The following is an 11,181-nucleotide window of genomic DNA, read 5'->3' as shown; positions in this document are numbered from 1 at the left end:
CTTTGTGTCGCTCGATAAAGCGTAACATCAAGGTTATTTTTATATTTGCTCATTATTGAGAAGATAATTACATAGCACAAAATAATTAACAATAGTATCATTGATAAAGTCCGCCTGCGTGCGTGTCCATTACTTAGAAACTCTACATAATTGTCAGCGTAAAGAAGCTTAGGTCACATTTAAAAAAAAATCTTCCCAAAGTCTCTTCGTATCGGTTCAGCTAAGTTCACAATTTAATCTTATAACCAGACAAACGCACACAAATTTAGACAGGAATATTTTTTTTGTGTTTTAACATCGCGAATAAATTATATGAGTAATACAAAATAGCACCAAGTGGAAATAGCAAGGTAGAAGTATTATAACGTAAAACAGATATATTTACTTTTTTGTTAGACTTTACATTCTGAAATATGTTCTGAAACCTCTAACACGAGCGATTACCTGTTAAGTACTCGTAGTTCAATGTCCTTTTTATGGTATTCTATGCGTCATTATGCATGAACGGTATCATGCAGGAACCTAATTAGGCGAGAGTACTTAATTGTTCTGTGTACTCACACTTGCATGTACTATTTTTTGTACGTAGGTGAATTAAACATCCATTGTCTAACAATAGGTTATGGTGGTAAGGTATTAAATCGTATATCGTGCAGAACTTTGTCAATATCTTGGTTTATATGGATGAACGAAAAGATTTCTGTCTAATCAGTCCCTTAGTTACGACTTATCATGCAGCTTTAAAATAAAGCTTTATGATATTGAACTTCCTATTTAAACTGGTGTTACTTTCTTCTTGTGAAGATTCTTTATTTTGTATTACCACAGTATAAGGATTATTTGTACCGTGGTATTACTTTCAAGGCAGTCCAATAATTATATGTATCTTATAGCCCCTTCATTCTTGTGGATATGTAAATATTACAAGTATATAGGTATTATATGACGATATCCTCGGAGGTACGCAGCGCCTCGCGTTTTCTATACTTCACAACCATATCACAAAAATAAGCAACATTGGATGCGGTTAGTAGTTAGGAGGGTGATCGCTAATGACAAAATTTCAGGCGCTCTCTGGTACTTCGGATATCTAGCACTATTAACCAGCCAGATTCTTATGGTTGTTATATTGATAGCAGTGCTTAAACCGTGGAGTCCTTACAGGAAATATTACATTATTCGGCATGGGTTGCTCACTAACTCATACTATTCTTCACTCGAGCAGCGTGAGTACATGAATCTTTGTAGACAATATCTCAAATTAAATACGAGGGTACAACTTGCCGTTATGCCATCCCAATTATACTTTCATTATAAATAATATATAGGAATGCGCACATTGTGAAAATAGCAATGAACATTCCTTAAAAACGGAACTGTTTTAAATGATAGTAGGTCATCGTCTATAAGCGTAGCTTCCCTTATAAGGGAGAAAGGGATGCATCCACCCGGAAGCCGCACGTGTGATCATTTGTTATTTATACTCTGTCATCGCCTCTTGGGTTCATTAAGAACTAATCGTCATTGGAAACGTGGGACATGCATGTCTCGGGGAGGTACCAGTGCCACAAGTATTTCTAGCGTGAAGCAGTTCTGCGTTTCGGCAGAAGAGTGTAAATACCAGCTAACTTGCATATAAGACCACCATCTTCATTCTAAAGGTGGTAGTAAAGTTTTAAAGGTAGAATAAAATGAAAGAAAAAGATAGAAAGGTAAAACGTAGGTAGGTATGATAGAAAGGTCTGAAAGTGGTACTCTTTGTGGTTCGACTCCGGCGACATCAACACCACACCTACTTCTGTCTAATAACAGCAGTGTTAAGCGCTCCTGTTTTCTGGTTTGAAGGGTGTGGTAAGGGAAACATAAGCGTTCCTGCTTAGTCCGCAGGAGTAGCGGCGCATCTATAGCCGACCTCAGGTAGGAATATGTAATCCTAATCTAGGGTTGATTACAGATGTCCATGGGCGGCAGTAGCCGCTTACTGTCAGGTGGACTGCATGCCCGTCTGATTCTCCTATATTATAAAAAAATATGGCCATGAGCGGCAGGAGCCACTTACCATCAGGTGGACTGCATACTCACCTGCTACTTATTTGTTCAAGATAAACTTCAAGTAGAAGTAGAACCCCTGCTCCATATGGAGTTGGTTACAGATGTCAATGGACAGCAGTGGCCACTTACCATGAGTCTTATAAAACACGTAATGTGTTGTGGATTCTCAAAACATACAATTTATCAATTATAAGTGCTAGAAATCTTCGTGATTCGACCGCGACAGATTTAGCGCTACAGTGCTACTCTGTCTACGAAAAGCGTAGTAAATCAGTTATAGTCCGCGCCAAACTGCTAGTCCGCTCTGAAGTCGTTGCGAGCAGGTGTAGTCATACAATTTGCTATGGCGCCGCGATTCATTTCTATATTCATAGCGGACTAGCAGTTTAACGGCAACTATACAAGTAGTCGGAATATAGTATGAGTATATAAGAAGAATAAAAAATCTGCAAATGTTAAAACCAATTACATCATGATTAAAATAGCGGCCACCGTTATACATATTCTGAAAAAAAAATTAAAATCAAATGTCTTTCTATTACGGTTCAAGAGATAGAGCCCTGTGACAGACGAACAGACAGTGGAGGCTTAGTAATAGAGTTCCGTTTTACCCTTTGGGTACGGAACCCCAAAAATATCTAAAAAAACATAAGTAAAAAATTGCAGATTTTTCACTTCATCTTATATTAGGTACGTAAGTATTCATTACATTGGGAATTTGTAACAAATTTTCCGATAAGTGTGTCGTCCTATTTAAATTTTTCACCGATGCATAGCTATCCAAAATGTAAGTTTATTTTAATACACAGCAAATACAACAGTACTTAATACTGCTATTATCCTTTGGCAGTCGAACCACAACAAATTCTACCTGATTGTGAGAAAAATCGACTTCGGGAGTGCTATCATTAAATACCTATCTGTCACATGGAAACTTTTGCACATAAGTATACGAAAAATAATAACATGCAGGCTCTATGTAGACTTATCGCTTTAAAATTTATATACAATTGATTTTATTTTTCTTTCTTCACTTTAAAAAGAATCCTACTTCCATTCTTATTTTCATTATGTTTTGTGGGAATTCGAAAAAACTCATACATATTATTTCCTGAATATATACTTATTTTTATGTAGAAATATGGTACTCTTTTTTATACGAATCTAACTATCTACTAAAATTACATAATGATGCTAATATTTCTTTTACACATGGCGTTTCAGACCCAATGTTCTACACGACTTCAGTACAATTAAACAATCAACCCTGCGTTTACTCTTTGCTTTTTGATCTCTACATTTTCTTTGTATCCGCATACTGCGTTGTATTGTAGGCTGTTTGTAGCGATCGCCTCTATTTCCTTTTTTAATGACTCTTGGAGGCAACTTATAAATTGAAGCAATACAATGACTATTTATATAAAAAATATTGCCGAAGTCAAAATAAGGAATGTGTAAGCGAATAATGAGTTAATTAATCGTCAGTAGAAATATGATTAGAAACCAGCTCAATGAAGTAATTGTAAAAGGAAAATGATGGTGACCAAGATATGATATTTGTCCATAGACTGAATTGAAGAATCTCTTCGTATATACAGTATGTGTGTAGCGGCTGTAGTAGGCATTAGTGGCGATAGTGGTTGCGTGTGTGCGTCGGGTGTAGCGTGCGCGGTGGCGTCTGGCGGTCGCGCGCCGCTGCTCGCCACGATGTTGCGCCTCCTCATATTGTAAACAAGAGCTTTTTCGATTGGAGGCGGCAACGCGCACGCGTCAAAACCGGTATGCTTGCAACGACGTCGCCGAAATATTACTGAATTTTTCTTCAGCACTTTTGGATATTTTTATGAAATTTAGCAATTATTGTAAATTAATTACTTTTCATAAAATAAAGGTTTCGGTGATTTCATGTATAATGCTTTTTATTTTGTTTCATAATGAAAAAATATTTATGTTCTTTGCGAATGTAAAGAGTTAAGGCAATAAATACAGAAACAGTAATATGAAAAGAAAATATTTGAATGTTGGAGTAATCCAACTATTAGTGAAAGTTGAGAGTGTCAGGTTTGTAGAGTATTTGGCGATAAAGGACATGGAATCGATCTGCGTGCTGGAAGCGGACGTCGCGCACAGTTTCCAGTGGGTGCGTGCGGCGCGGCGGGCGGCGCGGGGCGCGGGGCGGCGCGGGGCGGGGGCGGGCGGCGGGCGCGTGCGCGGGGCGGGGTGGGCGCGGGCGGCAGACGCGCCGCGATGGTGGGCCGCGACAGCCGCTCGACGAGCGCGGCGCGCCCCTGGGCGCCGCGGCATGAGTAGCGCGCCCTTCCGGCCCGGCCCGCGCGCCCGCCATGGCGCAGGCCGCGCCCGCGCCGCAACGCCATTCCTTCGCCAAGAAGACCTTCCACAAGCCCACCTACTGCCACCATTGCTCTGATCTGCTGTGGGGGCTCATCGGGCAGGGCTTCGGCTGCGAAGGTACGCGCCGCGCATGCGCCCCGCGCGCGTCGATACCGGCCGCGCGCGAAGCACGACCAGCGTTATGCAACCCGCCCGGGCGTGTCCTCCCCTGCGCCACGCGCAGCCTCCGCCCCGCCTCCCGACCCTCGCATCTTCCACCGTCCACGAGCGCTCGGCCAAAATTCGCGATCGCGAACGTCGTACCCGACCCCCACTCCTCGTAACCTTCACCCTACACCTGCCAACCGTGATCTACCGACCTCGTCGGCGGTCACGACGAATTTCCAAAATGTCGCTATTTATGTGTGCCTAATGTATTGCAGATCATTATTCAATCTCGATTCATGTTTTCTTTATGCATCTCATTCCTTAGTTAAATCCTACTAGCAATTGCCAAATTATCGTCATCCACCCATCCTTCTCAGTAATTCCCAAGAACACCTCTCCGTATGTTCTTAGAGCAGACCAAGAAGGAGATAGTAAGGGCGAGACGGAGCAGGACATCGCAGATCAGCTGAAAGTCGATCGTGTCGGTGGCGAAACGAGTGAACGTTCATATCGATCGATCTGTTTTGTATGAGGTTTTTTCCTAGCGGGCGCGGGGCGGGGCGCTGCATCCCCCGCCCGGTCCATCTAGAAGTGGTGATTGATCCTCATCTACTGATAATGTCATCTATGTGGTAAGTGACGAAACCAATCATTCTAGGACGGTGAAAATCTTGGACCACGATTGAATCTTTACGAAGACAGCGGAAAAAGGACTCATTATATTTGTAACTATTGATTTTTTACTTGTTATGTTGCTTCACGGTTGAGATTCATGCGTAAGCCTTTTACATAGTATGAAACCATAAAAACTCAGTTTAGTAAATAAAAATACAAAATATTCCTAAAAGGACAAAAGTTGCAGTAGAATCTCGTCGTTGTTTTCTGTGATACGGTTTCTTCAAAAAAAGGTCGGTAAGTCTAATTGTTTACTTGTGTTTATAATTTAATATTTTGAAGAAATGTCATAACTTATAAAATGGGCATTTAATTTCTACTTCTATTTATTATGACGACATAATTAATATGTCTTTATAATTCATAAATTCGCTCGCAGCGGTCTGTACCAAACATGATATTATCCTTATGTTATCACGTAATATAGCAAGTCATATATAACGTTATTGATGGCGGAAAACAATAATATTAAACTGTAATATTATGTTGCTATTGTACCTTTGTACTCTTGAAGAAATTCCCTCCAGCTCTACATTCATTCGGTGTTTCGATTTTTATTTAGGAACTACTATTATTTTCGGAGTAAAATGTTCTTATTAGTGATCGAAGGGTAAAATGCTCTTTCTGTAACTGCATATTCCAATTCATTTACTTCTCCAACTTAAGAATACTTGCTTAGACGGATATAAAAAAAACAAGAACGAGAAATTCTAGGTTATTATTAATACTTAGTTATTACATAGTTAATTAATTACCTCTTCTCATTCCTTACTTGTGTATTTATGATACTTATTTTTTTTTCAAATTCAAATATATTTATTTGCAAGAACATGGGTAGGACGTAAGATACAGGTAAATGTATATAAGGTCGCCAAGTTCCACCTGTCAAGGCATGCAAATTTAGAAGTCGTAATTACAACTTACATAAGGTAATTAAAAAAAAATCAAACACGTTGTCGCAGATAATAATATGTAACTAATATAACAATGAGTCAATCAGTCATACCTTAAACGCATATCAAATATTTAAAATACGTTGTTGACTTCAATAAACAAAGTTATTGGCGATTAAAATTTAATTAACGATATAAATTTCCTTATCCACACTGTAATAATTATTGAAAGCAAACTTAATAAATACAACAACATCAACCCATTACCTATTAACTGTCCAATACGGATACCAATTTCCTCTTAGGATGGTTTAGGCCAATTATTCCACCACGCCGGTCAAGTGTGGATTAGCAGGCATAAATACATATGTACACACTTAAACAACCCGTAATTTTAATAATGTTGCTAACCTCTTAAACTTAATCAAGCTTTTTAGTTTTAAACGGCTTAAGTTTGTTAAGGCGAAAAACACGTAATTATCAACTATTTTAGTTTCATATTTGCAGTCATAGCGGGTATAGTAATACATACTAAAAAATTCGGGTGTCTATCTGTATTGGTTCAAAAGATACAGTCCTGTAACAGAGGCACAGAGCTTTAATAGTTACTTAGCTTTTGGTTCAGTCGGCATCTTCGAAATCGTAGGAAGACGGAAAAATAATTATCGAAATAGTTAGTCCTTAGGAATTGATCTGTTATCTTTCCTTTTAATCGTTAGTAATTCATGCAAAAGTTTTGGATGCAGTGGCCATTTGAATTGAACTTCTTAGACACGTGATTATTACTTACATAGTTTAAGTAGATACTATTGACATTTGAGATAAATATTTAGCTAGCATTAAATATTCAAAAAGTCAACATTGTATATATTTGACAACTAAAGTGATCTTCATCAGCCGTCATCAGTTAGAACTCCGTCCAGATTTTTAGTTTCACATCCACAACTAAACTCAAATGCCTCAGAATATCGACAATTACTTTTCTATGTATAAAATTAACCACGTAGTCGGGTAGATACTTCTTCTTCTTTGAGTTTTCGAAATTCCCTTTGAATTCTCAAAATTGTATGTTCCGTAAGAGATAAAAACGATAAATAAAACAAAAGATTTTCCAATTGCATATCACATTTAGCTTAATATGTAGTTTGACTACGATTCTTATTGTATTATATTATTTTCCTAGTTATTTCAGATACGTCTTAAGCTTGCATTAAAACATTAGGCAGGTAGCAGTTAGTGGTGTGAGTCAAAACTCACACCACTATCAACCACGATTGTATAAGATAAGCCCAAATCTTATACAATCTCTTTAAGTATTAACTACCTTACTTCGAGAGTCTCAAACCCTCAGTTAGATCGAAAGCTGTAGTTATAAATATGAAAATCTCAGAATATTTCAGATAGATTACAAGTCTTATATCATAAAAAATACTTCTGTCATACATAACAAAAACGAACTTAAGTAAATATAGCCAATTATTTTTGTTACCTTAAATGTTTAAACAAACATTGCCAATATTTTGTTCTCTATAATTAAACGTTAAATTCTACAAATAGTAACCAAATAAGAAGTAGTACATACGTAATTGAAACAATAATTTATTTTTTAAATAATTTACGATAGAATGCGTTATAACATACGCCTTTAGTAATATGAAAGAAAACTCTTGGGTTTACGTTTCTTTATCAGTTTTTCACCCTGCCTTAAAGTAAGTGATTAATAATTTCAAATATGCACTTGATTTCATAAATTTAGGGAAATGCACTGTAGATTTAAGTAAGAGTCAATTCATAACGAAAGACCATGATTATTGCCTATACGCCTTCTATTTTTTGTCCACGTTTACTTTTGTCTGTGAATTTACGTTGCTCGAAAAAATAATAAAGCATCATCAAGTGCAACATAAAAAAAAATGTTCTTACCATTTACAACAAATTCAACGCTGTTAAAACTATCTTTATTAAACAAAGCCTCCGTGCAGCGTCGTAGCAAGGCCCGTAGCGCGTAGCTACGATAAAAGCGTAGCAAGGGTCGCGCTAGAGAATTCTTATTTATATATTATTTTTTGGCCTATCTCAAATCTTTTATATTATTTTCGGCGTAAATATGAAATTAAATCAAGTGGAGAACCAATGGAATTGAGGACTATCTGTCCTTATAAATATATGTATTTTAATTATTTTAAAGTATAATACTTAAGTATGTTACATTATATAAAAATAAATTTTATTTACATATTTTTTGACAAACAAAAAAATAACACGTCTTAGTTTAATAGATTTTTTTTTCATTTTTTTCTTGAAAGTTTCTATAATTGGTAATATTTATGAAACTTCATTTTAAGGTTGCGCCTTGTCCGCTTTAAGCAAATAGTGTCTAATTTATTATTGTGTTTTATTGTTTATCCTACCATTTTCATTTTCAGTTATTTTATAACTGTAATAATCAATTGAATATCACGAACAAATACAATACAATAGCAAGCTAACAGCATGTCAGTAACAAACAATAGAACTCAACCACCGATAATAACATTCATAACGTGTCAGGGCGCTGCCACGGTGGCTGTCAAAGACAAAGCCGGCAGAAGTGGGGCAGATAGCACGTGTGACGGCACTATTGTGCTGCAGCAACAATGGTACACAGAAGTTAGGCGACATGCCGGTAAGATAGGTTTACGTGTTCAATTGTTTAGCTATCAAAAGGAGTTTATGACATGTAGGTAGAAAAGTCGTGATAAATGATATTATCTTATATTTTGCTTGTACATTCATGGTATAGCTGAAGGTAGTAGAGCTCTTTGTGATTCAACTCCTTAGGCTTCTCCTCCTTATAATACTAGTGTTCAGTATTGCTGAGTTCTAGTTTAAAGGGCGTGGTAACGGAGAAATACATATTCGAAACGTTCCAACTTAGTTCTCAGCTTTGGTCAACCACAAATAGGAATCTAATTATATCGAGGGTATATTACTGGTTTTTATGGCTAGCAATGGCCACTTATTATTCACTTAGATTCACGGGTCTAAGCCAAGTGAGTGCCATTTACAACTAAACAAAAAAAAAGTGTTTGTGGTAATCGAATCCTTCTCAACTTGTAAAATTGTACGTACAATTCTATTATTATTGAATGCAAAAACGCGAGAAAACTTCATAACATTCATACAAATAAATAAAAGCTCTCCAGACAGTACATAACTTTCCTTGCGTCAAATAATAATGGAATACATTGTCGGTTCCTGTCAGTACAATGGGAGAGACAAAAGCCGCTGTGAGCTTTGTGACAGAAGCACAGATAACGGGGTGTGTGGGTACACTTCTCTTAGGACACAATTGAGTTGGAAGTTGCGTTTTTACCTGTTCCTGCCGCTTTGATAGTTTAACACGTTAGCTGCGGAACGCGGCTTAAAACACCTCGTCCATGTCTGGTCGTTATAGCGGTAAGAAAAAACTTTAACTTCTCTGTGGTGCGAGAGGCATAACTTCCGTCTGGTTCAGTGTAGGAGAGTGATAACTATATGTTTGTGATGTGCTACTGATTCCTAGTTCTATGGTACACCAACCTAATGTCGGGTTTGTTAGACCTCGTACCGCACTGAACAAATAATAATGCTAACACAGTGCGGAACGAGGTTGGGAACGCCTCGTTTCCCCACGCACCTCGTACCGCACCCCACGCTAGCTTCACGTGGTTAGTGTTGTGCAACGCAGTCGAGGCTGCGTAGCGACGAAGTAGGACCGCTGTCTTTATGTTGAAAATTATCATGTCGAAACGTTGCCGAAAAAAGTTGATCATGGAGGAAGATGAAGAAAAACCGGTTGAAAAATCTGAGCCAGAATCAGAAAACAGGAAGATATTTCAAAAACAGGTAAGTCACAAATATACTCTGTCTAGGTGAAAGTCCAGTAGTGAGACTTGGCAGGCTAGGCGTATATCCGTATAGTAAGAAATTACTCCGTATTCCGATTACTCTTTACCCTAATCTACTCGCTCCTACTTTTCAGAATCCACTGCAAAGAAAGCACATCATCTCGATAAGGGTCCAAAGAAGAAGAGATGTGTCGGATGCTACGAAAAACTCCGCACATTCTTGACATGTCGTGAGGCAGACAAAAAAACCAAAAAAAAAATCTTACGGAATGCACTGTTTGCAAAAAACTCGATATTTATTTTCCCATCACTAAATTATATGGAAACCTGCCATTTTTCAGTGCGGTCCGAGGTGTATTAGACCCACATTTTATTTTACCCATAGAATCTAAAGTAACGAATTTAACCAAGGGCGGCAGCAGTTTTAGGTTAATCAACTCATTGTTAATAATAATCAAGACAAAAGCCGTCGATTTTGTCTTATTTGGCGCCAAAAAAAGGATTTTAGTCTCCTTCGGGCGGTGGGATTTAACACGCCTCGTGCCGCCACAATGTCGGATATAGGACGAGGTTTAAAACAACTCGTAACGCAGTAATGGAAAGTACAGAAAAATCTGTGCCGCAGGGAACGTGTTAAAGAGGCTTTGTTTGTGTTTATATTTAGAAACCTAAACATAGTAACAATCTTTTAAAGTTTTTAATTTATAATTAAATGAATATGAATGCACTGCTAACTCTAAACATAACTTTAAATATATTTACAAATAGAGAAAGAAAGAGTGAATATGAAAGGCAAGATTTGAGCTGAAATTATAACGTCGTTTTTGATATTTTAATATTAATTTTAATTTACAGGTTCTTAATACTTTATTAAGACGCCATCTTATATCATGTCATAGTTTATATTTTATGCCATCATTTTTAACAGTCAACAATTGGCTTCTTCAGATGTTCTTTCTTTGTAAGTGTAGAATATATATCTTAATATTATCGCAATACTTATATAACTAACATCTATTTACTTGTGCTTAGAAGGGCACGTTAAGCTGTGGATTTTGGTTTTTAAACCTCGTTTTTGCTAGAGTGTAAAGTATACTTACATTTACCCAGTAGTACGAAGAAACCAGTGCCCTGCAGTTGACATAAAAACGATTACAAATAATATCGTTAAACTTAAATTTGAAGTGATTAAC

At 37.3% G+C, this 11,181-nt stretch overlaps 1 protein-coding gene across 2 annotated transcripts in view; it reads left to right on the top strand.

Moving 5' to 3' along the window:
- The first annotated feature begins 4,275 nt into the window (after window positions 1–4,275).
- The window catches only part of LOC140742361 (diacylglycerol kinase theta), a 48,815-nt gene continuing 41,909 nt past the window's right edge, over window positions 4,276–11,181 (top strand). For both annotated transcript variants that reach the window (XM_073073275.1, XM_073073277.1), the window contains exon 1: window positions 4,276–4,521. In XM_073073275.1, the coding sequence (XP_072929376.1) occupies window positions 4,395–4,521 (127 nt within the window). In that variant the 5' untranslated portion in view covers window positions 4,276–4,394. The remainder of the gene's footprint in view (window positions 4,522–11,181) is intronic.

This window comes from Epargyreus clarus, unplaced genomic scaffold (genome assembly GCF_041222505.1).
Source record: "Epargyreus clarus isolate Ecla_fem2 unplaced genomic scaffold, WU_Ecla_fem_2.2 ptg000005l, whole genome shotgun sequence".
Taxonomy (NCBI): Eukaryota; Metazoa; Arthropoda; class Insecta; order Lepidoptera; family Hesperiidae; genus Epargyreus; species Epargyreus clarus.
The sequence above is the reverse complement of the archived record's forward strand: the minus strand, read 5'-3'. Positions and strand labels throughout refer to the sequence as shown.